Below are 26,263 nucleotides of genomic sequence, written 5' to 3'. Positions count from 1 at the left end.
AGCCAACACATGTAATGCCCTTCAAGCTTTCAGGAGGGAATATTTCACAAGTATATTTTCCACCAAGATACAGATTTGATGGTCATGCCCCAATTCTTAGTGTCTGTCTGCCTGTTTAACCCCTTTTGAGATATGTGTGACTAAGTGGCTTGTCTCTAATGGGGAGGAGGAGGAGGAGGGAGAAAAGATATAAAAAGAGAAGGGGCTGGGGAAAGGTTCAAATACTTTCTCAACGGAGTATCTGAAGCAAAAGCTCAAATGGACGTTACACCTTGGAATCATTTGTATAGTTGAGAGCAATCTCTTATTTGGCCTGAAAAGAGATATTTACAGAGTGACGATGTGGATAGTGTCTTAAAAACAGACTGGGGCAGAGGAGAGCAAAAAAGTCGCTCAGGAACGTTGAGAGGAGGGAGACGAATGCTGCCCATGTTGCTGGGGTAGTGGAGGCAAGTGACTGGGAAAGAGGAGGGGCTGTCTTTCATACAGTAGGGATAACTGACCGGTTTTGCCTCCTGTTTTCTGGTCGTTGGAACCTCACCACCTCAGAGTCTGGTTTTATTTTATTGGATGGAGAAAGAGGAGAGAGATGACAAAACTGAAAATATTATCCTGATACACAAGCCAGGCCCACTGGGTGAGGGGCTTTGTGTCCCTCTAGTGGTGGCCATGGCACAGCAAGGTCGATGAGTCTACTACAGCCTTGTCTCCAAGACCTGGGTCTTGCAGTTCAGGAAGCAGAAGCACATACATTCAGAGCCGGAGGTTCAATCCCCGGCTCTGACAACACACGCGGGGCATGGCAATACAAGTGGTGGCCTGTACAGAGAACTCAACTGGGAAACCTCAAGTTCAAGCTGGCCAGGTGGAATGCGTAAGCCATGTCCGCTTGGCGTAGTGCTCGGTCTCCTCCTGGTGGGGGCTAGGCCGCACTGCGATTGATTAGCCTGCTCCAGTTTGGGCAAGAGAGTTGGGTTTGTTTTTAACTTAGTCAGACAATTCCCATCACCCGGCCCCTCTCCCCGGGGTACTGGTGTTACATACATATACATTACTTATACAGACAGCTCATCTCCCGAGGCAAAGATTCTGTATCGACTTGTCACCACAGAATACGCATCCTTTAAAGCCTGAGCTGCTGGACTCAACGCATTCTGAAGAAGATACTTTACATGCAATGAGAGCAGGGTCTTTGCCATCTCTTTCTGAAGCCTTGTGCCGTTCAGCGGTAAATAGCCTATTTGCTGTCCCTGAGCATACAGCAGGAAGGTGCCTGCAGTGGGCGGAGTCACATCAGGACGAGGAGAGGGCTGGACCGTGGGAGGAGCAAGGCTGGGGAGACCTGTCAGTCAAACACAAAGATTACATTCCTGCTTGACCTCACACAGAGAGACTTTAAGGATGCAGTGACCTCCGGAAGGGGAAGATCAGCTGTTCTGAGCAGAGTTCAAGGTGGAGACGTGTGCGTGTGTGGGGGGGGGAGAGGGGGGGAACACTCTCGTTTGCCCCTCGCTCCACCACCATTTTCTTTGTCAAAACTTTGTTTTGATGGGAATTTTCCACCCAGCTCTAAGACTGTGTGTGGGCAAGTGCACGCACACACAGAGACAATGTGGGAGAGGTCGTATCTTTTATCGGACCCCCTTCTCTTGGTGGGAGAGAGACCAGCTTTCAAGCTACACCGAGTTCTTCCTCCGGTTCCACACTTCTGAAATCTACCACACTGGAATCATTGCTAGATGGATGACAGTTCAGCTTCCTGATGATTGATTTAGGGCCTGATCCTGCACTTGGAGCAGCACAGACATCTGGATCCCATTGCAGCATCAGGACCTTAATCAGTTATATCCTCTGATCTGCAATGTCTATAGACCCTTGGCTGTGACCCAAGTGAATCTACGAGCATTAGACTAGCAGCAGTGTGACTGTTTTCCTTGCCCCAACAAGCCTTTTGTTTCATACACCATTTCCCCCCAGCAAATCATTGCGTACTCACACGGAGGGGGAATGCCAGGTTGCGATCTCGTTCCTTGAACCTCTCTGCCGCTTTCATCCACGCACCAACAATACCCACTGTTGCCATGACACTGCAGCGGGTTAAAGTTGCCCAGAGCATCACACTGGGGTACGTACTGGTCTTCACGTGGCCTGCCACCGTAGTGCTCAAGAAGGCTTTGCCTCCAGCGTTCACACATCGTCTGCGGTCTCTGGGTGGGCTCTACAGCGAAGGGTAAGAGGTTCGGATGGGAGCAGGGCCAGACTCTCCTTACAACACACACAAGCCCTACGCACAGGCTCCACCTTGCAAGGCTCACCGGCGTTCCTGCACCAGGCCCATCAATGACGCTAAAAAAAGTTTAGCGCCCAAAATAATTAAAATTGACTCGAGCTTAATGGAAAACGTGCAGCCATCTGAAGTATTTTCAGGCTGGTTTATAATAGCTTTCAATGGGACGGCGTCCCTTTAAGGACTTACTCATCGCTCCCAACCCAGGTCATTCTAACCCGTACAATGCCAGCCTTGGCAATCGGTATCCATGAAAAGAGACGGTGGCATTTACTACAGTAAAGAGAAGATACATTTTGAGGACCGAAGCAGGGTCAAGTACAGGAATTGACACTTTGACTCTGGGCTCTGGAAACCGTCTGAGCCAATGATAAGCCCTGGAGAGCAGCCGACTGGTTTATACAGAACACAGCGGGAACTCTGCTTAGGAAAGTATTTAGAGGTTAAGCAAAAGGCTATAGCCTTACGGCTAAAGAAGGGGGGTGGTTTCTGTTTGAATTATTTTCTGAACAGCTTTTAGCACCGGTTACACAACCCACTGAGCTGAGTGCAATTTGGAAATGGGGGGTGCTGATCGTAAGCTGGGCCATCCCCGATCGCGTGCCCAGAAGGGCAAAATATAACCAGCCAGCGAGGACAGTGATGGGATGGGAATGGAAGGGAGAATGGAGAAATCCCTTTTGTACCAATGCAGCTCTGACCCCAGGTGTGAGCACTGGGCATCTCACAACCTCCCTAGGAAGGGCCTTTGCCTTTAGCTCAGGAACGGTACGAGAAAAGGCTCCGATTTGTGGGGCTGGGATCTCAAAGGGGAGCTGAAAACAGAAAAGGTCACGTTGATTTGGGAAGCTCCCCAGTGACCTTCTTCCTCCCCCAAAGCAGCAGGGGGCCGAGGCTCAGCACCTCAAAGGGATTTAGGTGCTTAACTTCCAGAGATTTCAATGGGAGTCAGGTGTCACAATATCCTTAAGCATCTGGGCCCGAGTGGCTTCAGCCTGCTTGGACTTCACCGGGGGCAGGGGGGGCTTGTTCCATCATGGGACAAGCCCTGCTCCACGTACTTTGCCTTACTCAGCAGACAGATTAGTAACCCTCTCTGTTCACTCTCAGCAGAGGGACCTTAATACACCTGCTGCTCTGGGCCTGATGCTGAGAGGTGTGGTGCACCCACAGCTCCAGTATATTATGACAATAGCTAGTGTGCTAGGTGCTGTACAAATACCTAGGGAGGGACCGTCCCTGCCCCAGAGAGCTTCCAATCGAAAGCGGTAAAGTGAGTTACGCAAGCTCAGTGGCAGAGCTGGAAATAGACCCTCTGGCACCTGGAGCCCAATCCAGTGCCCGGGCCCCACTGCCAGCCAATATGTGTGGAGGAGCAGGAGGGAACAGGGCTCAAAGCCTCAACATCAGCCCCTAAGCCAGGGCTCATAGACCTACAGCGCCACCTCCCCCATTGCCACCCCCCGTGCCCAGGGCTGGGGCTGCGTAGTACTCAGGAACCCAGGTGCATTTTGGCTGTGCACGCTGAAAAGCGGGCGTCCTTGGTACCGGTGTCACGGCCCCCGGCAGTTCCCACGGTGGCCTCAGGAGGGCGGGGCTCACTCACCCGATGTCCCGCAGCGCGGCGGGGCGGTGCCCGGTGGGCGTCTGCTCCCAGCGATCTCCTGCCCAGCTCCGTCCACACACCAGCAAGAGCCAGTGCTACCGTGGCACTGTAGCGGCCTGTAGCGCCCCTCGGCGTCGCACTGGGGTCTGTGGAGCCCCAGGCGGGCGGAAACCCCCCCCGGCCCACCGGCGGGCTTTGGATAGAGGCGCTCCTGCTCACACGGCGTCAGGCGCTGGGCGGCTTCTGCCCACAGGCACGCAACAGCGAGCAACCGACACAGCAACGAAAGAGGGGTGAGGCCGAGGTAAAAATCAAACACTCGTGGACAGCCCCGGATAGCCGGGGCCAGGGGAGGCTAAGTCTCCCCAAACAGTCCGGGTGACCCCGCCCATGCTCCACCGCAAGACCCCCCTCCTGCCTCCCGCTCTTCCCTTGTGGGCCCAGACCAGGCTGCTCCTCTGCCCACCCTTGCTCAGCCTCTCCCCCGAAGCGGGCAGGGGCTAGCGTGGGCCGGCAGCCTGGACTCGGGGTGGCTGGGGCCGGTGCTTGGGCTGGCCGGTTGGGGCCAGGGCTGGCCAGCACTCCGGGCTGGCTGGTGGGCTGGGACTCAGGGCTCCTCTGGTCGTGGTGGGGGGCTTGGGGCTCTGGCGGGGGAGGGGGAGAAGGGTGGGGCTTCAGTCTGAAGGGACGGGGCTGGGGACTAGTCCCACCGCCCATGGGGACAGTCGTTCCCCCCAGCCTCTCTGAGCTTGTTCCGGGCAGTGCTCCAGCCTTAGGCACCTTTGCATGGGAAGCAAATAGCACAATCCCCTTTCTATTGGTAAACTGAGACACAGAGAGGTCGGGTGATCAGCCAAGGCCACACAGCACGTCACTGGCAGAGTCAGGACTAGACCCCATGAGTCGCAACTGCTTCTCCCTTGCTCTAACCACTTGACACCCCCCCTCCCCACCTTGCAATCCAGCTTCCTTTACTTGCCCAGATTTTGGGTATTTGTTTTCATATTGCCCCCCATGGCAAACATTGGCCAAACCAGACAGATAAGCTTTGGCCACATACATACTCATGCTGTACATACACCAGTGAATGGTGCTATAAATTACAATCCGCCCGTTAAAGTACTCATTACTTGTTCTGCCCAGCATCAGCAGGGTTTGTCCCTGGCCCCTTCAGCAGGGCCTCTACCATTTGAGCGAATGGCGCACCTCTGGTAGCAGTAGTAGGCAATTATCCTCTAGCAGTGCAGTCAATAGAAAGGGGAGCATGGTATACACGTTGCCAGTGTGCTCAGCTAAAGAGAACTAGGCTCATGTGTTCAGTGACTTTTGTCCAACCTTGGGCAAGAACACACAAAACAGGCTGCACGAGGGAAGCCAATACAAGGCTAGCAGTCAGAGTCGGTGGGTATAAGAGGCCAGGGGAGGCTAAGCCTCCCCAAACAGCCGGCCCCACGGCCTTTGGTATGCGCCACCACCAAAATAGTGGGTGCTTTGGCTGCGGCCCCACCATCACACCCCGCTCCAACTCGTCCTCCTCCCCTGAGGGGCGAGCGGCAGACGGGGTGGTCAGGGGTGGGGGCCTTGAGGAGGGGGCCGAGCAGGGCCGGTGATGGAGTGTGGGTGGGGCTTTGAGGGGAGGAGGCTGAATGGGGGTGGGGCCACAGTCTGAGCACGGACCGCCTCCCCCCCCAACGGAGCAGTCACACGCCTTCCACGCGAGCAGTGTTTATATGATGCTCAGACGACGCATGGGCCTGTCCTGACGTTCGTACTGCATCAGGCCTTCAGCCCGTGAGCCCTTACCAGGTGTGCAGTGGAAGCCGTCCCCTTGGTAGCCTGGTTTACAGCGGCATGAAAAGGAGCCGGGCGTGTTGTAGCACGCGGCGGCTTGGTGACATCTGCCTTCGGCGCATTCATCCACATCTGCAGTAGAGTCAGAATCTCAGGGTTGGAAGGGACCTCAGGAGGGCATCTAGTCCAACCCCCTGCTCAAAGCAGGACTAAATCCCCAGATCCCTAAATGGCCCCCTCAAGGATTGAACTCACAACCCTGGGTTTAGCAGGCCAATGCTCCAACCACTGAGCTATCCCAGGTAGCAGTTTACAGCTGGTCTATACCACCATGTTTAACCCTCCCCTGCCCCACCCCAGGTGCAGGCTCAGCGGTGCCATGGTAGAGCCCGGGTTGTCGGTTTCGCACTCACCCACCCGGGGGATGCAGCAAGCGAGGGCGTAGTCCTGCTTATTCCCAGACCCAGGCTCCAGGTTGCCGGCGCAGGAGCGTGAGTGGGGGACTGACTCCCTTGCACGTCACCCTTGACCCCACAGAGCGCAACCCGCATTGAAGACCCGATTGAAACTGACCGACCCTGTTGCTATCGATTGTCCCCAGCCCAGAGCTCTGTGTCGGGAAGCAGGCCAGCGTCCCATCCCATCGGTTTCCACGGCGGCTAGGAATATAGCTACAGCCTACAGCCTGCTTCATTGATACGTTTCCCTAGTCGTGTTAGGGCAGTACACCGGGATCAGGAAAGTGCAAGGCACGTGTGAGTGTCTGGGTTCCTGCACGCGGTCATTCTGCCCATCCCTTCCGGCTAGCCCAGGGCGCGCCCGTCGGCACTGCTCTCGCGGCCCGGCTGCCGCAGCGACACCTCCAGCTGCAGAAAGGCAGCGAATGTATTGGGCACGGTAAATACAGATGTGGAGCAGGACAGAGCCTAAGGGGAGGGAAGGAGAAGCCCCCCGGCAGAAGAATGTTCAGGGCCTCCGCCAAGACGCTGGCTTTCCCCCTTCTGCAGGGAGCGGTTTGGCTGTCCACGGCCCCGGCTGCGGGCATCACCCGAGCCTCGAGGGGTGGACTCGATCAACGGGTTGCAAACCCTCCATGCTGCAGAAACTGATGCCCTCGACAGCTGGCTGTGGTGATGCGTACCACGGCAGCCCCTGCTGAGCCCAGTTGTACCAGACTCTCGGGCCATGGTCTGCAGGGGCTTGTGGAGAGGAATGCAGCGAGTTCAGACCCTGGACTATGCATCTGTGTAAGAGAATAAAATCCCTCCTTACGCTGGATCTCCAGTCCTTGGGCAAGGGACTAAACCGGACTAAGAATCCTTTTGCTCCATCCCTGAAGCACGGGGATGGGGCGTGGGCAGGGCCTTGGCTCGTCCCACCCACTCACCAGCCAGCACAGCTGAGTTGGCACAGGGGTTGGGATTGCCATAATTTACTCCTGGTCCAAGCCAGCAACAAGTCGCTACCCCATTCCCACGCCTCTCCCCAGAGGGCAATGAGGAGGCAGAAGAGGATTCTGGGTCTAAAGTCACAACCCAGTCCTGAGGCTAAAGGAGGATCCAGTCCTGCTCCTGCTGAAGACACTGGCCCAATGCCCACTGGCATCAATGAACATAGGAGCTGGATCCTGGGCGAGGTGCCCGCTTGCGAGGAAAATCCAACAGGCATAAGGCTCGCAGTAACCCTGCCTCCTCCTGCCCAGGCTGTACGTTCTGTTGCCCAACAAGGGCCAGGACACACCTGGGGATAAGTTAATGTACAGATGGGCCCAGAACAGCCCCTCAGCTCCAAAGGACCCCGTCCTTTAGGAGTGTTCACAGTCTGAACCCAGAAACGTGGCTGAATTTTGCAAATGGCCTCTCTCTTTGGAATGGGGCCATGCCAACATCCCCTGAATGTTGAGTCCAGATCCGGATTTTGCAGCATGTTATCACCAACCCAAACTGGCATCTCCCCCTGACGGTCCAAGCAGAGAACAGTGGTCCTGACAGGGGAGCACTCCAGAGGGAAAGAGGTAGGTGGGGAGCCCAGCAAGGCCAGTCTGAGTGAACATACCAGAGCAATTATGCCCGTTGCCCGTATAACCCGAGAGACACACGCAGCTGAATGAGCCGCCTCCGTGGTGAACGCAGTGGGCCCGGTCTGCCGAAGCGCAGGTGTGGCTGCCGTCTTCGCAGGGGTTGGACGGCGGGGGGATTGCTGGAAAGGGAACAACATGATACGAGGATTGTGAGTGGCCTGGGGCTGCCTGCTCTCTCGGACTCCTAGACTTTAAGGCCAAAAGGGACCATCATGATCATCTAGTCTGACCATGGAACCTCACCCACTCCTGGAATAGACCCCTAACCTCTGACTGAGTTACTGACGTCCTTGAATCATGGTTTAAAGACTTCGAGTTACAGAGAATCCACCATTTACACTAGTTTAAACCTGCAAGTGACCCATGTCCCACGCTGCAAGGGAAGGTGAAAAAGCCCCAGGGTCTCTGCCAATCTGACCTGGGGGAAATTCCTTCCTGACCCAAAATCTGGCAATCAGTTAGACCAGGGGTGGATACTTTTTGGCCCAAGGGCCACATCTGGGAGGGGAAATTGCATGCAGAGCTGGGGCAGGGGGTTGGGGTGCGGGAAGGAGTGCAGTGTGTGGGAGGGGATGTAGTGTGCAGGAAGGGGCTCAGGGCAAGGGGTTGGGGTGCAGGAGGGGTGCGGCAGGGGGCTAGGGGTCTCAGGGTTGGGGTGCAGGGTGCACGAGGGGTTCAACATTCACACTCCGGCCTGACGCCACTTACCTTGAGTGACTCCGGGATGGCAGCAGCATGCAGTGGGGCTAAGGCAGGCTCCCTGCCTCCCCTGGCCCCGCGTTGCTCCCGAAAGTGCCCAGCGTGTCCAGCAGTGGCTCCTGAGGGTTGGGTGGGGCAAGCGCTTCTGCCCCACGCTGCCCTTGCCTGCGGGTCCCACCCCCAAGCTCCCATTGGCCACAGTTCCCCGTTCCCGGCCAATGGGAGCTGAGGGGGCAATGCCTGGAGGTGAGGGCAGCACACGGAGCCCTCCGCCCCCCCACTCCAAGGGCCACAGGGACATTGTGCTGGCCACTTCTGGGAGCGGCACGGGGCCAGGGCAGGCAGGGCGCCTGCCTTAGCCCTGCAGCGCCATGGGGTTGGCAATCCCGTGGGCCAGATTGTAAGCCCTGATGGGCCGGATCCAGCTCGAGCCCAAGTTTGCCCTCCCCTGAGTTAGGCCCTGAGCCTGTGGGTGAGATCCCCCAGCCAGGCACCTGGGAAAGAATTCTCTGTAGTCGCTCAGAGCCCTCCCCATCTAGTGTCCCATCACCGGCCGTTGCAGATATTTGCTGCTGGCAGTGGCAGATCGGCTACGTGCCATTGTAGGCAGGCTCACCAGAGCGCTGGGTACAGCAGCGAGAGGGCCCAGCCCTGGCCCGTCTGCCATTCAAAGGAATAGGCCCAACAAGAGCCCCTACAAGGAAAGCATCTTCCCCTGTGGGCGTGGGTTTTACATTGTCACATAAATGACCAGCAGCCAGCCAGCCCTCTCCATCCCACCGCACTGTCACAGGGCAAATGGGTCAGGCCCTGGCACAGCATCGCCATCTCTATGCTTCCACTCCCATTGCACAGAAGGGCCTGGCAGGGCTGCGGGGGGGCCTGGCCAGAGTGTGCTGAGCTCTGGTGATGCCCACTGGCTTTACAGCCCTCGCGGGGGCATTACAAGCCATCACAGCCCCCAGGCTGCTTTAACTTGTGCTGTTGGCCTGCGCCAGGCTGAAAGATGGTGGAAGGCCACCTTTGCCCCATCCCACCTCCCTGGGCCTGGGTTATTGCAGGGTTAGCCCGGGGAGTTGCACCCGGGTCCGAGCTCCAAGTCAGCCTCGCCCAGGTGCGAGCAGCCACCCTGCAAAGCCCCGCCTGCGTGACTGGGTCCTCACTGGTGCTGCGGTCCCCCGTGCGTGTCGGCAGGGTTTCTGGGGAGGGGCGCACCCCGTGGCGCACAGGGTGCTGAGCCGCAGTGAGTGGCGGGAGAATGTGTCTGTCCTTCTGGGTGCACAGGGGGCATTGTGGGAAGGCGATGGAGGACGAGCAGCACTCGGGTGAGCTATCTGCATGAAAGCAGCCCCCGAGCTCAGGGAAGAGGGCTCTGTGTGCGGGCCAACACCTTGGCAAGCGCCAGCCCTAACTCCACCACCCCTGAGCACGGTAATTAACAAATGCTCACCAGGGTGGTCCCCTGGCAATCAACGGGGGCAGCTCACGGGAGTGCAGCGCTGATCAGGGTGAATACGGGTGGCCCAGCAAGGCCCCAACTCAGGGGTGGCCAACCTGAGCCTGAGAAGGAGCTAGAATCTACCGATGTACATTGCCAAAGAGCCACAGTAATAGATCAGCAGCCCCCCACCCCATCAGCTCCCCCGCCCCCCACGCCTCCCGCCCACCAGCAGCCCCGCCAATCAGCACCTCCCCGCACCTCCTAATCAGCTGTTTCGTGGCGTGCAGGAGGCTCTGGGGGGGAAGAGGGGAGGAGCAAGGACATGGCAGGCTCAGGGGAGGCGGCGGGAAGGGGTGGAGTGGGGGCAGAGCCAGGGGTTGAGCGGTGAGCGCCCCCCCAGCACATTGGAAAGTTGGCGCCTGTAGGTCCAGCCCCGGAGTCTGTGACTAGACAAGGAGCCGCATGTTAACTTCTGAAGAGCCGAGTGTGGCTCTGGAGATGCTGGTTGGCCACCCCGCCCCAACTGAACGGGCCCCGGCGAGTGCTTGGGGCCAACTCTCGATTAACTGCCAGGCGATGGCAAAGCTCCCTCCGACTCCAGTGGGAGCAGGATCCTGGGAAAGACGCCTTTGACCCGTGCTATAGCATGCAGGGAATGTACAGCTGGGGTCGCGGGGAGGGGGAGGAAGACTCGCAAATGGGCTCGACACTTACGCACGCAGGTGTGTCTGTCAACAGCCAGCTGGTACCCGCCGGGGCACTCGCACCGGTAGCTGCCTGGAGAGTTGATGCACATGGAGCGGTGGCCGCATCTGCTGAGGCTCTCCGCACACTCGTCGACGTCTGAGCAGGAAGAGAAGAATCCGATTACACAGACAGATGGGGAAAACATTTGCTTTTAACACTTCCCGGGGGCCTCAGCGCAGGGGTCTCCGTTTAAACCGGCTGATCAGGAGCGTAAACGTTTCCTTCCTAAGCACTGGTTTGGCTCTCTTTCAGCGGGAACATTTCGCCCCCCTCCACTAGAGCCAACACAGAGAGAGAGAAATGTCTGCAGATGTTTTTAAGGGGAAGCAGATCTATGAGCTCCTTCCTGTACTAACAAACATCAGCTCAGTCTGAGAAAAACACCAACTCGGCTCAAACGCACAGAGCCCGAGCCGGACCTCGCTTACACCAGTGTAACCCCACCGACGTCAGTGAAGCTGCTCCCAAATTCCATGACAGTCACTGAGGGCAGAATCAGGCTCCGAATATCCCACTTCCCCCCAAACATGTGTCTATAATTTCCTCCCTTCCAGCAAAGTTCTTGGAAGACTTTTTTCCCTCCCCCACTAAAAATGTTCAACATAATTAGAGCATAATTAGATGACGGGGCTACACCCTGGAGCTGGGCCAAAACCCGCAACCAAGCTCCCGGAAACTTTGGATTCCAGTTCAGCAGGTAGGCCCAGCACTACTAGACTTCAGGGAATCTATTCCCGCCTCTGTCACAGGCCCACAAAGGAGGCAGCATGGTCCAGGGGATAGAGCGCAGGCCTGAGCGTCAGGAGACCTACGGTCTATTGGCCTGAAGAGTCACCATGGGCAAGTCATTGTGCCTCCCTGCCTCAGTTTCCCCATTTGTACAATGTGGGTACTGCTGCTGCTGACCTTCTTTCGTAAAGTGCTTGGGGCTGCATGGACGAAGGATGCTACCTACTAGGTAAGTATTATTCTATTACGACGTGGCTTTTGGCAAGTCGCTGGCCCAGATCCTCCAAGGCACATAGGCGTCGCTCGGCAGCATTGCAACACCTCCCCCCTCGGCGGCCTGAGGCATTCTCTGCCCCAAGCGAGGCACCCGTGCTCTCTGTACAACGCATGGGGTGAGTGAGGCTCCTCCGACAAGGATCCTCAGAAGCCAGCACGCTGCAGGGGGTGCTGCCAAAGCTAGCCAGGAGGGAAATGCCAAGGAGCGGGGCAGGGAAGGAGCAGGACTCAAGACGCCTAGGCCGTGGCCTGGTGTTCCAGGCTGATGCACCAGAGATGGGCACCTTCCTCTGCCACAAACCTGCTCCTGGAGACAGGCCCCTGAGCCAGGTCAGTCGCTGAGGCAGCTGATACCAGTCAGCTCTGTGTTCTTGGGGAACCAGGGTGCAGTATCCAGCCTGTGGGACTCATGAAAGACACCCCCTCCCCTCGTTTAAACCAAAATCCATCAGAGGAAAAAACTTGCAGAGAGCAGGGAAGGGTGTTGGGAGACACACTTAGACCCCTCCTGACAAGGGTGACGAGATTAACACATCTCCATTAGCATACAGAATGAAGAACAGAAACAACTCCCCTAGCCTCATCTGCATGAGAGATGGGACAGGGAGACATCTCAATTTGCATACAGAATGGAGACTGGAGAACCGCACTGAACTCTGGGACCAGAAAAGCAGGCACACACTGCATCATGGGAATCTCTGCTCCAGATGTTAATGAACCTACACCGGCCCACACCCAGCTCAGCAGTTATCAGACCAATTCTAGCAATAAATCCTTGACTGATAGTCCAAAATACTGACAGGTTTCAGAGTAACAGCCGTGTTAGTCTGTATTCGCAAAAAGAAAAGGAGGACTTGTGGCACCTTAGAGACTAACCACTTTATCTGAGCATTTCCGAAATACTGAAGCAGCCTAGTTGCACTGTGAGCTCCCTGGAAGAAAACACCGCCAAGAGTGATCGGCTTCTATTGTCTAGCCTAAAGAAAACCCTTGAGTCATCAGTTTATCTATAAACAAATCTAGTGTTCGCCCTTGAACCATTGTATTTTCTCTGTAAATACCCCTACCTATGCCCAAGTAAGTGTTCTGATGCTTAGATCCAAACTTTGCATCAGTTCCACTGGGAATCCATCTTCTCCTGACTGACCATGCTGGGGGCTCTGCCTGTCTCCAGCCCTCAGCACCCTGAGCTACCCCCATCACCTGGGAACCCCGACCAGTTCAAGCCTCCTGGAGTGGGTGAGAGCCCCCTCTTTCTCTCCATTTTCCTTTCTACCTCAGGTATTAACCTTTAACCATGTACGTTATGTTGGTTTAGCCCTCCTTGTGTAGTGATCACTATTATTCAGTAAATAACTGTTATGGTTAAGCAGGTTGCTTCTCTCTCTGAACTTTACTCTTTTGTGTTTTTAGCTTCCCCCATGCTAGATCCCTGTAGTGCCCCAGAATACTGTGGGGTTTGCTCATCAAGTGCTACCATCAGTACAACTGTGAGGTGAAAGTGGGAGAGGGACGTGTTAAACCTGTGGCCTTGACAGTGCTGCTCAATCCAGCCCACTGAGTACGGGGACAGATAAGGGGATCAGCTGGAGAGCGCTGATTGACCCGGTCAGACTTGCTCTGTTAGTGTGTGAGCCCATCTAGTTCTAGGGCTGGAGGAACCCAGCCCCGGGGAACCTGGGGCCTGCAGGAGAGCTCCATTGGGAGGGGACTTGCAGAAGGAAGGAGTAGAGCTCCATACGAAGACACAAGTGACATAAGCAGTACATTAATAGAATTACAGAATCCCCCCCGCCCAGAAGAGTAACCCTAATAAATGAGCATACCCCAAAGTAACGGGCACACCTGGTAACACAGCCCAGGCCCTAGCAGTCTGCTGCTCACACTCTCCCGCCCACCCTACATTTCCATGGGCACTGGCGGTCTTTGTGTGGGTGCTGTGAGCACCCCCTAGTATCAGCAGCCTGCTTCCAGCCCTCCTCCTGACAGGTGTCAGGCCTGAGGCAGACTCAGAACATGCCTCTGGGGTCAGGCCCTGCTGGTGAGACAGGATCCCTGCCTGGTCTGAGAATCCTCTGGGCCCACAAGGCTTCAGCTTGAGCGGGGCTCAGAGCAGCTTGTTAGCTGGGAGGTGGCATCGGCGGGGAGGCTGCTTTGCAGAAACTTAGGAGCCTGGGGGATTTAGGCACCTCCTGGGTTAGACGGCAGCTGAACAGTGGCTTTGGAAATGCCAGTAGCACCTAAATGGCGGATAGGTACCTAAATACCTGTGCAGATCGGGGCCGTACCTGCTGGGTGCCTCAGTTTCCCCATGACCATGATACTGACCCTACTTTGAGCTCATCCGGTGAAAAGTGCTGGGTACACTCCCACTAAGCAAGTATCATTATAAATCTCCCTTCGGCCGTTCAGTAAGGACATACAGAGACAGGCAAGATGGTGGACTGTAGATCACGACGCCTGACCCGCAGAATTGAGCCTGCGATCGGGCGAGCAGCCGCTAGCGGGGTTCTCCACTTACCCACACAGTCTCTGCCATCTCCCCGATAGCCGGCCGTGCACTCACAGGCGTAATCCAGACCGGTGCCCGGCTGGCACCGTGCTGTCGTGTCACACGCATGGGTGCCGTCATAACAGGGGTTCACTGTGCTCAAGTCGGCGCCACCTAGATTGGCCAGAAAGCAAAAGGCAAAGCTGGCTGAGGAGCCTCGGGACAGGTATTTATATTACAGGAGAAGCCAGAAGCCCCCACTGAGCTCAGAACCCCGTTGTACTAGGCACAGACACCTAGCAAGAGTCTCCCTGCCCCAAAGTGAGGGAAGGAAGGAAAACAGAAATGAGGTGACTTGCCCAAGGTCACCCAGCAGGGCAGTGGCAGAGCTCAGAACAGAACCCAGCTCTCCCGACTCCCAGTCCAGGGCCTTACCCACTGAACCACACTGCCTCCCCAGGGCACACAGCTGTACGGCATGGGCTAGGCAATGAAGATGCCGCTGGTGCCACTACAGCTTGCCCCTTGGCCACCGTATCACTCGCACACAGAGCAGAAGGGCGAAGTTCTCTAACCCACCAGGCGAACCTGGCCTGTGGCATTCTGCTCCCCTTACATGCGTCGGATGCAGAGAGGGGGAAGAACATCCCAGTGCTGTGCAGATCGGGAGGATAATGGTGTCCTAGAGGTGCAGAAAGACCCAGGCACGCAATGGTGAGTGAATGCACCTTGCCTGCTGGCACTTTCTAAAGCTAAACCAAGCACAGCTGGTCACCCAAATAAAGGAAGAACCACAGTACATGCTGCTGGGGATGCAGCTATTGGCTAATTTGGGGCTGGACGCTGCTCTGTCCTGCATCCCATATAGACCATAAGGAGGTGGAAGGCACCCCCTTAATCCGCTAGACGGGCTCCCCATAGATAGGCTCCTCCTGCACGTGAAAGGATGGAAAACAGTGCAGCTTTGGCTCGAGCCTGCCAACACAACAGCCAACGCACCTGTGCCAGGGTGCGTCCCCCACGGAGCAGGGGGAAACCAGGACGCAGAGTGTGACTCCGAAACAATCTGCCCCCAGTCTGTTCCTATGTGCTGCCCCCTGCACGGTGCCTGGGCAAAGCCAGGACTGGCTCTTGAAGTTCCTTGTTTAGGGAAGTCAGGGAGAGATTGAATTCGGCTTTGGACTTTGTCTCTAGGTTACCTCTTAATTCACTGGCAAGATCAGTTCATAATGGAGAGGAGCCTGACCCAACACCCAGTGGAGTCCAAGGGGGTCTTTCCCATGGAGTCTGCATGGCTTCAATGGGTGCTGGATTGGGCCCTTGAGTAGAAATTTCAAAAGCCCCTGAGTGATTTAGGATTCTAATTCCCATTTTCAATAGCACCTAGGTGGCTTAGGAGCCTAAGTCTCAGGGAAGTCATTGATTTCAATGGGAGTTAGATGCCTGAATGCCTTTGAGGATCTGGGCCTAGGTGACATAGGTGCTTTTGAAAATGTTTACCCTGACCAGCTGCAAGTTTGCGAGGAAATCGAGAACTGCTGGTTAAGGTCTCCTAGAAACAACCCTGAAAAACTCAACGAAAGGACTTTCCAGGATGGTAAAGTTCCACCAGCTTTAAATAAATACAGACCAGTCAGGACCAAACCCTGAAGTCTATATTCCGTTCTTACACGAGCAAAACGCCTGTTGACCTCACCTTACGAAGTGAGTAAAGACTCGCCAGCTTTCAACCAAGCTCGTAATTCAAATGATTTAGCCTCTGCTTCTGCGTTTTCATGGGGTTTCCTGATGGAAACTGGCATGATCTACATTGGCCCATCTGAAAACCAGCTGGAAGAACACCCTGATTTATAATGTTACCGTCTCGACTCTAGAGGGAGCAGGTGTGATCTACTGTACATTTGGACAGGTCCCAGAATACCCCTCTGGGTAACGAATGCAAACCACAAAATCATTCCAATGGCTGGAAGTTGAGACCAGATAAATTCAGACTGGAAATAAGGTGTACATTTTTAAGGGCGAGTGTAATTAACCAGGGGAACAATTTGCCAAGAGTTGTGGTGGATTCTCCATCGGTGACTTTTAAATCAAGGTTGGCTGTTTTTCCAAAAGCCCTGTGGCAGGAATTATCCAGGGGCAGTTCTCTGGCCTGGGCTATGCAGGCAGTCAGATTGGACGATCACAATGGTCCTGTCTGGCCTTGGACTCCATGAATCGGATTCCATAGGGCTGGACTGTGTTTTCACCAGAAGCCCTGAGTAAGGGACTGGGTGTAGCTGTGCTGGCCAATGCACGAGGGCTGGGACTTCCCCCACTCCCCATCAACCTGCACAGGGACCAGGGGCTTGCAAGGGCTGCTCTCCTACCAGGCTGTGATGTGTGATCCAGGAAGCCCAGCCGGGGGAGCACTCAGGCATTTTACAGCTCCTTACTCACCAGGGCACATGCTCTGGGCCAGAGACAAGCTGCCCGGCCCAGCGTAGATTCAGCCCAGCATGCAGGAGCGGCTTTAGCAGCAGAACTCCCACTAGCGTGGGACTAACATGACTCCGGCAGCTCCAGCCAGAAGCGTATTGCTGAGAATGCATCGGACCGGCACTGGGAACGTTCCAGCCCAAGGCCCCCGGGCACACACTGCCTGGCTTTCGGGAGGCTGCCGGGGCTTCTGCTGGCTGTGGCCGGAGCACAGCCCCACCTACAAATCGCAGCTGCTAACTCCAGCCCCAGCCTTCCCGCGGACCCGGTTTTGCTTTGCCCCTTTACACCGAGAAGGGCTGGCAGCGGAGCAGCCTGCGGATCTGAATCTCCCCCAAGTTCTGGGGGTGCTGGGACCTGGGTTCTCATGCCCATCTCTGCGATCAGCCCAGGTGGGCGCTACGCAGCCTTGGCCGTGATCCTGGTGTAATTCGTTTGCTACAAGCCCCCGACACTGAGACGTCCCTGAGTTGCAGACTCTGAATCCCTCTCACATTCGGTCCTGGTTGTGCTCTCAAAAGCTTCCTCCTCTATCTCATTATTGCACTTGGCTAGCCAACAGGAGCATCCCCCTTTGGATCCTTTATGGCCTCTATTAAATGGCTTGACTTCCTGACCCCAAGAGCTGGAGCTAATTTACTTGCTTGGAGTAGGAGGCTGGGGAGGCTTTTGTCCAAGGAGCGGCTCCTTAAGCAGAGCACATCCACCCTGCACGCTCCCTCTCTCTTCACCCTGTAGGGGGAAGAGCGCTCCACTCCCAGGTGATTGCCCCCGCGAGAGTCAACGTGCCCTTTAAATTCCACACAGTCAGGAAGGGAAGAGGGGGGTCAATAGCTCTGGCTCCCAATTACTGATTCAGGAAGGACACGGCCCTTTGACTCCATCCTCCTGGAAACAATGAGGCTCCCAGAAAGCGCAGACAGCTGTGTTGTCCTACACGCATTCCAATTAGATAACAGCTCCCTGGGGACCAACAGGGAGATTGGGTTTCAGGCTCCACTCAGAGGAAGATCCCTCTTCGGAGGGATTACCAGCTTTCTACTCTGAGGGCAGCAGCGGGAGACAGAGAAGAGCCAGCGTCCCCCACCTAACCAACCAGACGGTGGCTAGCACCCACCCACCTGGCCTTAATCAGCTCTCTCCCATGGTATATCCACACTTCAGGCCTTCCGGCTTCTCTGTCTTTTCGCCACCGATGGTGATATGCAACTCAACAGGTAACGATGCAGACACAGCCGGGGCCTGATCCAGCGCCCCTGGAGTCTTTACACTGCTGCCAGACGCACCCAGAACAATGCCCACTGCACACATGGTACTACGAAATACACTCGGCACCACCTCTGATCACCCCACTCCCACTCCGGGAAATAAAAGGAATACAGCATCTGGCTCCAAATCTGGTCCTGTACAGACATAGAGAGAGCTTTTCTTCTATCTTTTCTTGAGCAACTCCTGGGCCAGTAGATTAGACAGAGATTACTTACACACACACACACACACACCCCGTACACAGAACTCCCAGTAAGGTTTAATGTAGAATCTGCTTTGGCTGGAGAGCAAAAATAATGAAGCAGCAATGTGGAATTTCCACCCCACTCTGCAAACGGGCTGTCCTGATGCTGTGCAAGAAGGGATGGAAATGGCTAGATGGGTAACACGTGGATGTCCCGGTGCATTTTTGAATGAGGAGACACCAAGTCCGTTTGTAGCTGTGTTACCAACCTAGCTATTTCGTTCTCCTCTAACACAGGACACCACCACAGTAGAGCTGGGTGGAAAAAAATCCCCATTTTTGCTACTTTACTTTTGTCTTAGAGCCAAAGCGGAATCGTGTGAAAGTTCACAAAGCCGGGGTAAATGGTACCACTTTCTTGACTAAAGTTTTGAAGTTGTAGGAAGCAGCAGTGGCTGCTGGGAAATGGGGTTCATTGTATTTCAAACTATGGGCCACCGTATCACTGGCTATGCCAGCCTGGAGACAGACCTCTGCCAAGAGAAGGCAGGAGGAGATGGGGGTGGGAGGTGTGGGGCGGGGAGGGTACTTGCTTTCCACCTGGCCTGTCACTACATTTTTTCATGGCTGGGGAGGGTTTGCAAGTCCAACAAACCAACCAGACCCCAGAGTTCTGCCTTTCAACACTGAGAATAAAACTCAGCACGAAGCAACACTGCAGGGCGATTCTGGACCAGCTCTGCCCGCAGCATGGATAGCTTTGTACCCAGCCGTGCAGCAGAGTTTACAGCGGGAAAAAGCTGCCTACAAACAACGTGTCTCAAAGCACAGCATAGGCCTGCCAGCAAAACCCTCGCTGGTACCCCAGGCACTCAAACTAACAGCTTTTGCTGGGGGGCAAATCCTGAGCAGATGAAGTCCTGCAGGGATCTATCATCATGGCAGGTGCTTAGCAGGACAAAAAATCCAATCCCTTCATAGTCATCTAACAGCTGTGGGGAAACTCCACCTGGGTGAAAACGGGGCAAAGCCAGAGAGGTCAGCGGCATTTGGCCCCTGTCCACACGGCCTACAGGAGCTCCACAGATATTTTCTACAGGGAAAATTGGAGCGTGTACAAGCCTGGGTGTGCTCACAGGAACTGTATCATTCCACCAGCAGTTACACCCAGGGCCAGACTGCCACGTGGACCATGTGTCTGTGCAGAGGAGGAAAAATTCACCTTGCCCTTGCGCATGGGCTACCGAGACCTTTGGTCTGGGGCCACTGGAGTCAGCCGGTCACTCCTCCTAGAGCAGATGAACAGAGAGCTCTGACTCTATCCCGTCCACCCCCTGCCCAGCCCCGCTGAGCCACTGGGGGGTGGTGCAATTTACTGCTAGGAAATCACAACCCCCAGGGACCAAGGGGAAGCAGGGGAGGGTTGTGACTCAGTGGCACAAGGCCCCCCAGGTCTAGTCCCGGTGATGCAGCTCATCGCTCCGCTCACAGCCATGCCTGTAGTCACGGTAGACTGACACCGATCTTCCTTCTCCTTGCCGCCTGCTGTTTTAGGCCTCGCTGAAAGTGGGGGCGTTGCACCGGCAGGGAATTCGGCCCTTGCTTTCAACAGGCCAACGGAGTCGGGGAGGACTCGGCAGAGCTCACCTTCGCTGGAGCCAATCTGGTTGGCGATGGCGTAGCGCAGGACCCGTTCCTCGTCGTTGTACAAAGCGAAGATCCGATCCACGCTCAGCCGCTGAACGGCAGGAACGACCCTGTGGTGGCGGGCGGGCAGGCAGTCCTGGAAGGTAATGTTCTGGTGCAGTCGGTAGGCAAAGGTCTGGTTGATACTCCCAAAGGTGAGGAAATACCGCCGGTAAGCTGTGGAAGTCACGGCTGCAAAACAGCGTAAAGGACCCTGGTCACACAAGCACGCGGTAGCTTGATGAATTATTATTATTTGCACCGCAGCAGTGCCTAGAGGCTCCCATCAGGGATGCAGGCCCTGCTGGGCTGGGCACTTTCCAAACATGGAGTCCCTGCTCCAAGGAGTAATGCAACAACTGGTGGATAAGCCCAAGCAATGGGGAAGGGGTGGGGGAGAAGACGAAGAAAGGAATAAATACAACCGTGTTTTCACAGACTAATTCTGTGCACTGATGACTATGATACTTTCGCTCTCTGGAGATGTGAGCACTGGGCTTGGGCCAATGGCCTTTGGTTAGCCCTGAGCACTGCCATGCAGGAAATAGGGTGGCCAGATTGAAAAGCGGACCTGATAGCGTCCAGTCAGATCTACTGACCGGACAACCAAAGTCCAGTTACTGCGGGCGGGGGAGGCTCTGGGTCATCACCCACGCCAGCCCCTACTCAGCCAGAGCCGCTTCCTACCTGCATCGGGCAGCTGCAGCTCCCACCCCAGCTCCGCAGGAGAGTCCCTCCTGAACCAGGCTGTGGGGGGGAAGCCATGAAGACCAGCGGGCGACAGGGGGAGGGGGAATGAGGAGCAAATGGAGGCAGGGCAGAGGCAGGGCCCCGGGGGGGGAAGAGGCAGGGCGGGAGAGATTCCATTTTTAAATATTACGAAGTTGGCAACCCTAGCAGGAAACGTAGTGATTTCATGATGAGCAAGCATGCACAGCACAGGGTGGGGGAGGAAGATGATGGGAGGGAGGCGGTCTATCACTCAAACGTGACTCCTGCAGCCACGTTACAATGGCAGCCATGCCAATCTGAGATTACAAAATCCGAGTCAGGGCTCAGCTCTGGATTCCAAACACCCCAATATTCTGGACTGTTCGGTTCCTGGCTTTCGGCTGATCCCTTCAACGAGGCAGAGCCCATCTGCCAAATTCAGGGGAGGATTTTGATCTGGGATTTGGACTCCATCTCTGCAGTCCAGCCCTTTTCGGCTGGGAGAATGTTATAGGAGACCCGGAAATGCACTGAGTCCTTCTGCCTAGAAAAGGGAGAGCGTGAGTGCTGCAAGGAAGCAGTTTCTCAGCAGATACTGGTGGAAAAAAATTAAAAATGACCATTGGTTACTTGAAAAAACCCTGCAGAACACTGCGGAATTCCAGTGTGTATATCAAGCTGTGGGCAGCCTGGCTAAGAGCAGGCGAACAACATTTGCTCTGCAAAACAAAAACACACAATGCATGAGAGTCCTTCAGTCCTACCTGAGTGAGAGTAGTGGTAAAGCTCCTTGTACGGTGCAATGTGGACAGTAAAGTTCTCCGGAATAAAAGGCACCTGGCCCTGAATATTTGTCTTAAGGCTTAGGTAATTTTCTGGACCCAGGCCATCAGCTGTTTGAGTGATATGGACCTTCTCCTCTCCTGGGTAGAAAGTGACTTCCAAACTGTGGGTGAATTTAGCACCTACAATGAACAGGGAAGAAAACCAAGCTCTGCTACAGCCGTTTTAATGGATAAACGAACAATCTTTTTACCCATTCCTTAGAGTATATTTGAGACAGATAACACAAACCGATCATTAGCACAGAGCGGCACCAGAAAATACCAGTCAATAATACCGACCTTTTCTGAAGCCTTTTGATTCAAGAGGCTGTTTTAAAGATCTGCATGTGCTAATATCACACACTGCCTGCATCTACAAAGGGGAGACTAATCGGTTACACATCCAAGTCGTTACCCAGCCCGGAATAGGTCAACGCTGCTAGTCACTTGGAGTCCAAACCCGAGTTCGCACTACGCGTTCAGAAGTTTTTTGGCAATAACGTTTTCAGTGTAAAGGCTGGGCCAACACTGGTGTAATGGGATCACAGGGAGATGGAGATTCTGCTTGGTGCTTTAGCTTCCAAGTCTGCGGGGTCTGGGAGCACCCAGAGACAGCACACTTAAGCCCCAGTCCTCGGAGGTATTGCGGCACCTACCTCCCACTGGCTATGGGCCTTAGTCCCGGGGGGAGAGAAATGCCTCTTGCCCCTGTAGTGAACCCTCTGGCCACTCCAGGAGAGCTCCAGAGAAGACCAGCCAGCAGACAGGGAGTGTCACATAAGGGGAATAAAAAGGAGGAATGGGGGTTAGGGCGCTCAAGGTTGAAAGACATCAGGTGTGAGGAGAGGAGGGGAAATTTAAGGAAGTATATAACCATTACACAAGACAACTTAATACCCCTGTCCCAGAGGCCCGAGGCCTAGCCAGGCCTGATTACAAAGGAGCCACACCTGGGTTGGATCAGGTGGTCCCACCAGAAGGCTCCCACCGTGACGGCGGTCTGGAGAGTTGCTGAGGGGCAGGGTCAGAGCCTCAGCCCAGCAGGGGAATAGTTACTGTGTCAGACGTAGCTCTGGTTTGCCGTATGGGGAAAAGGAAATAAAAGCCTGGCCAGGAGGGCCTGGGAGAAGGGAATGTAACGGGAGAGCCCTGAAGAGGGGAGAAATTGTTAGCAGGGCACCACAGAAGCATGCCTGGCTGGGGGGGAGGGTGTGGATGGCAGGCAGCTAACCCTGCCACAATCCCCCAGAATAACTAGTTTCCTCCATCAGTAGAACCAGCCCCATAACTTTGGAGATTCAGAAGGAGAAAACAAGCAGCAGCTCAGAAGACACTGGGCGTTCCTGACGATTAGCTGTTTCATGCCACCCCTCTCACTCCTTGAGAGCCCCCCAAAGTCAACGGGAGAGGCTCCCCTGGGGAACAATGGGCCCCAGCCCATGCCCTGTTTGCACTGCGTAGTCAAACGTGACACACTCCACTTACCAGTGACACTAAAGCCGTTCTCGTAGCCTGGTTTTTCCAGAGCAAAAAGCCACCCGAAGAGACCTCCGATTGGAGTCAGCGGCATGAGCGCACGAGCTGCCGGCTGAGGTATATGGCTAATGGCGGTGTAGGCTCTCCCATCGTTTCCAACTATGTAGGCATGTAAGTCAACGGCACTAAACCGCACGGGCGTTTGTCCCACAAGGAGATTCCCACTTACTTTACCGTTGAGACGGTGAGCGGCCCCTGGAAGAAGACACGACGCCTTGGATCAGTCTCAAAGAACAAGTCAATGCCAGAAGCTTTGAAGCCTGCAAACACCCGCTACAATTTACCTTCTGGCAAGCAGTGTCTGCCGTTCCCATAGAACTTGGGCTGGCAGTGGCAGCAGAAGCCAGTGGCGTAGTCCGTGCAGAAGGCATGCTGGGAACACAGGCTCTGGTTCCACTGGCAGGTTTCCTTGCTGGCGGTATTGTACGTGAACCCTACACGCAAAGCACAGGTTAGCACGTAGTAAGGAACCATGCCTTCGCACATCGCCAGTTGCACAGCAGTCTACTAGCAAAGCTGTACAAAGAAGGACAAAACCTTCAGATCTTAAAGGAAACCTGACAACACCTGCCATCTCGCCGTCGTTGTTTGGAGTTGGACAGTCAGCTGTCCCTTCAAGGTGGGTGGGATTCTGCACAGACAAAGCTCTCGCTGACCCCAAAGGGAGTTTAGCCTGCAGCAGGACTGAAGGATCGGGGCCTGCAAACACCCGCTACAACTGAAAACACGATAGGTGTTCCACGGGTGAACAAGACAATAGGTGCCTTATAAATGCCCTAGAGAGACAGCCAGTGGTTTCCACCATTCCCCAGTTCTACCCAGGTGCCAGGCATGTAGTAATGGAAAAATCCTTCCCAAGGAGAATTGCAGAGGTACAGGAAACCTGCAAACTCTATTCCATCATGGGGTCTGCAGCCAGCCAGTGTCCCCATCCACAGGGGTGAACTCCCCCCTGCCACAGACTGGGGTGGGATTGGTGACTGTGTGAATGATGAAACCCAACACCTCCACTGGCCATTCTCAAGGGTGTACACGGGGAGATGTTCTTAATTACCGCCCTGTACTGTAGGAAAGGACAGTTGTAAAATTCATGTAGGCTGGGAGGTTTGAAGGGGCTTAGGGAGTTAGGCACCCAACCGCAACTGAAGATCAATGGGATTTTAGCACCTAACTCCTTAGCCCCAAGTGAAAACTCCAGCCTGCATCCCTCCTAGATACTGAGAGACACGATCACCATTGGTCTGCCCTGGGCCCGTGCGTGACCTCATTTCATATGCCACGATTCACTAGAGCGAAGTGGCTTACAAAGCTGCAGCCTTTGTGGGCATCACCGTAAAAGAGCCGACGTCCTTGAGTTCAGTGCAATCACACCTGGGGCGAGTTTGGCCCAGCGTACGTCAAACTTCACACACAACTACAGCTGGCCTTGGTGCTCTCGAGCATTTGCCTTGGTAAGGGCCAGTTCTCAACTGCCCGTCGTTGCAATGGCTGAAAGGTTCAATTTCTGGAATTTCTTGCTTTTCACCTTCCTGGCCAACTTTTTCTCATGCAGCTTGTAATTCTCACCCAACAGCCAGGCTACGTCCTTTATCTGGCAGCTGTTAAACATCATGCCTCATCCTTCAGAAGGGCTGGAATCCCCAACCCCGCTCTCTCTGCACATCAATAACAACAACTCCTTACTCTCCTTCCCTGTCAGCTCACTCAGGAGGACATCTGGCAGAGCTCCCTCCGGCTTGTGCCAGCTGTCATAGGGACAGACAAGCACAATGAGCCAGCCAATGCAAGCTTCTCACACAAAGACGCTACCTCCCACCGAGACGGTTCTGCTGTTGGGGACTCATTACCTTCTCCCACATTCCTGCCCCCCCCATCCCCGGTGTAGGACCAAGGGATCTGGCCCCATTACCATGTCCTTAAAAAGTCTCCAAAAAACTCTCAGGCAATCTCGTCACCTCCACCTGGTCCTTGTGGAGTATGAAGCTTGGAGTAAGCTTGGAGTTCGCTCTGTTCTGGATCGTCCAATCCCCCTAAGAGTTCACGTAGCTCCCCTGCCTTTTGGGAGCCGGGGCAGCCCCTCATACCCTTGTTACAGGAAGTTAAAAAATAAGATTTCTAAATATTAGAAGCATTTGTCAAATGTGTTATCTTGGCAATTAGTTCCCTGCGGTGGAGAAATCTCTCTCACCCAAAGCCAGTGTAGGGTTATACCGTGACCCCCTCCCAACAATGCCCAAAATAACAATGCTCCTGCCACTGTATTATCTGTACTTCCACACTCCGAACCTTAAGCTAAATCTCCCTTCCCTTTGATGTAGCTGAATTCTAGGTAAGGGTATCAGAATCTGGCCTTGTGTTACTCTGCTTTCAGTTCACACTGCTGGGGTGAAGGTCATTTACTGCTCAGTGGATATGATATTCAAAGTTCTGCGGGACATCGCCAAGTTAAATCGCTCACGATGGGCCACATCCTCAGCTGGTGTGAATCGGCGTCGCTCCCCGGACTTCAGTGGAAGTCAACTCCTAAGTCCAGCTGGCTTCAATGCAGTCGATGCCAGTTTACGCTAGGGAAGGTTCTGGCTCAGTGGATCTTAATTTCACTCATTTCCTGATCAACAAACAGGTCCTTTTGGTGAAAACGTTGTTAGCTACAAAGAAACCCAACAGCTGGAAATCAGTTACAGACACTTTGGATTCAATTCACTTACCCTCCCGGTTAAAGCTGCCGTCTTCGTCCACACCAACTACCTGCCTCCCACGATTAAAGGGAGGGGAGTTCTCTGGGTAGCCCTGAAGCATGACCTCCCCCTGTGGGTAGACTGAAAAGATGTCCGTCTCGGACGGTACAGTTCCACTGTCTGGGTAGGGCTGGGCATTGTCCTGTTCAGGGTTTGCTGGCAGCCCCTGGGTCGTTAGCTCCAGCAGGCTGTCCTCGGTCTCTAGTGAGGATGGGTTTCTGATTCCTGTTTCTTGGGAGGACTCCACTTCATCTTCCAACGCAGGAGGCAGCTGGGATGGGCCTTCCTTCATCCCGGGCACTTCAGGATAGGCCGGGCGACGGCTGGACACCGGATACGGCAATGTGGATTCCAGCTCCGAATCCAGCCTGGCACCGGAGTGTCTTGGCTCGCTGTACAAAACATCAAGTCTCGTGTAAACATCAGGCACCAGCTCGGTCGGGTACTCAATGTCGTCTTCTTCGTTCTCATCGTAAAAGGGCTCGGCATAGTCTATGTTCTCATCGGGGTAGTCAGCATCCAGGATGTTCTGCTCCAAGGTGGCACTGCTGAGCGTGCTCTCCGGAGTTTGCTGGGAATGCCCCTCAGAAGGCTTTTCACCAACTCGAGCTGGCATGACATTGTCCAGCGGGGAGGTGCTGCCAATGTGGAAGGCCCATACGCCAGGAATCCCTGAGTTGCTTGTTCTAGAGA

At 54.9% G+C, this 26,263-nt stretch overlaps 1 protein-coding gene across 2 annotated transcripts in view; it reads right to left on the bottom strand.

Moving 5' to 3' along the window:
- NID2 (nidogen 2) overlaps positions 1–26,263 on the bottom strand; it is a 53,896-nt gene that overhangs the window by 6,927 nt on the left and 20,706 nt on the right. For both annotated transcript variants that reach the window (XM_073350138.2, XM_073350137.2), the window contains exons 4-15: positions 25,541–26,256; positions 23,117–23,266; positions 22,782–23,027; positions 21,237–21,437; positions 19,723–19,953; positions 14,178–14,321; positions 10,619–10,747; positions 7,740–7,883; positions 5,697–5,816; positions 3,894–4,136; positions 1,997–2,218; positions 1,173–1,342 (exon numbers count right to left, since the gene is read on the bottom strand). In XM_073350138.2, coding sequence (XP_073206239.2) covers positions 1,173–1,342; positions 1,997–2,218; positions 3,894–4,136; positions 5,697–5,816; positions 7,740–7,883; positions 10,619–10,747; positions 14,178–14,321; positions 19,723–19,953; positions 21,237–21,437; positions 22,782–23,027; positions 23,117–23,266; positions 25,541–26,256 — 2,716 coding nt within the window. The remainder of the gene's footprint in view (positions 1–1,172; positions 1,343–1,996; positions 2,219–3,893; positions 4,137–5,696; positions 5,817–7,739; positions 7,884–10,618; positions 10,748–14,177; positions 14,322–19,722; positions 19,954–21,236; positions 21,438–22,781; positions 23,028–23,116; positions 23,267–25,540; positions 26,257–26,263) is intronic.

This window comes from Lepidochelys kempii, chromosome 6 (assembly GCF_965140285.1).
Source record: "Lepidochelys kempii isolate rLepKem1 chromosome 6, rLepKem1.hap1, whole genome shotgun sequence".
Classification (NCBI taxonomy): domain Eukaryota; kingdom Metazoa; phylum Chordata; order Testudines; family Cheloniidae; genus Lepidochelys; species Lepidochelys kempii.
Note: the sequence above shows the minus strand (reverse complement) of the source record. Positions and strands in the feature narration are given on the sequence as shown.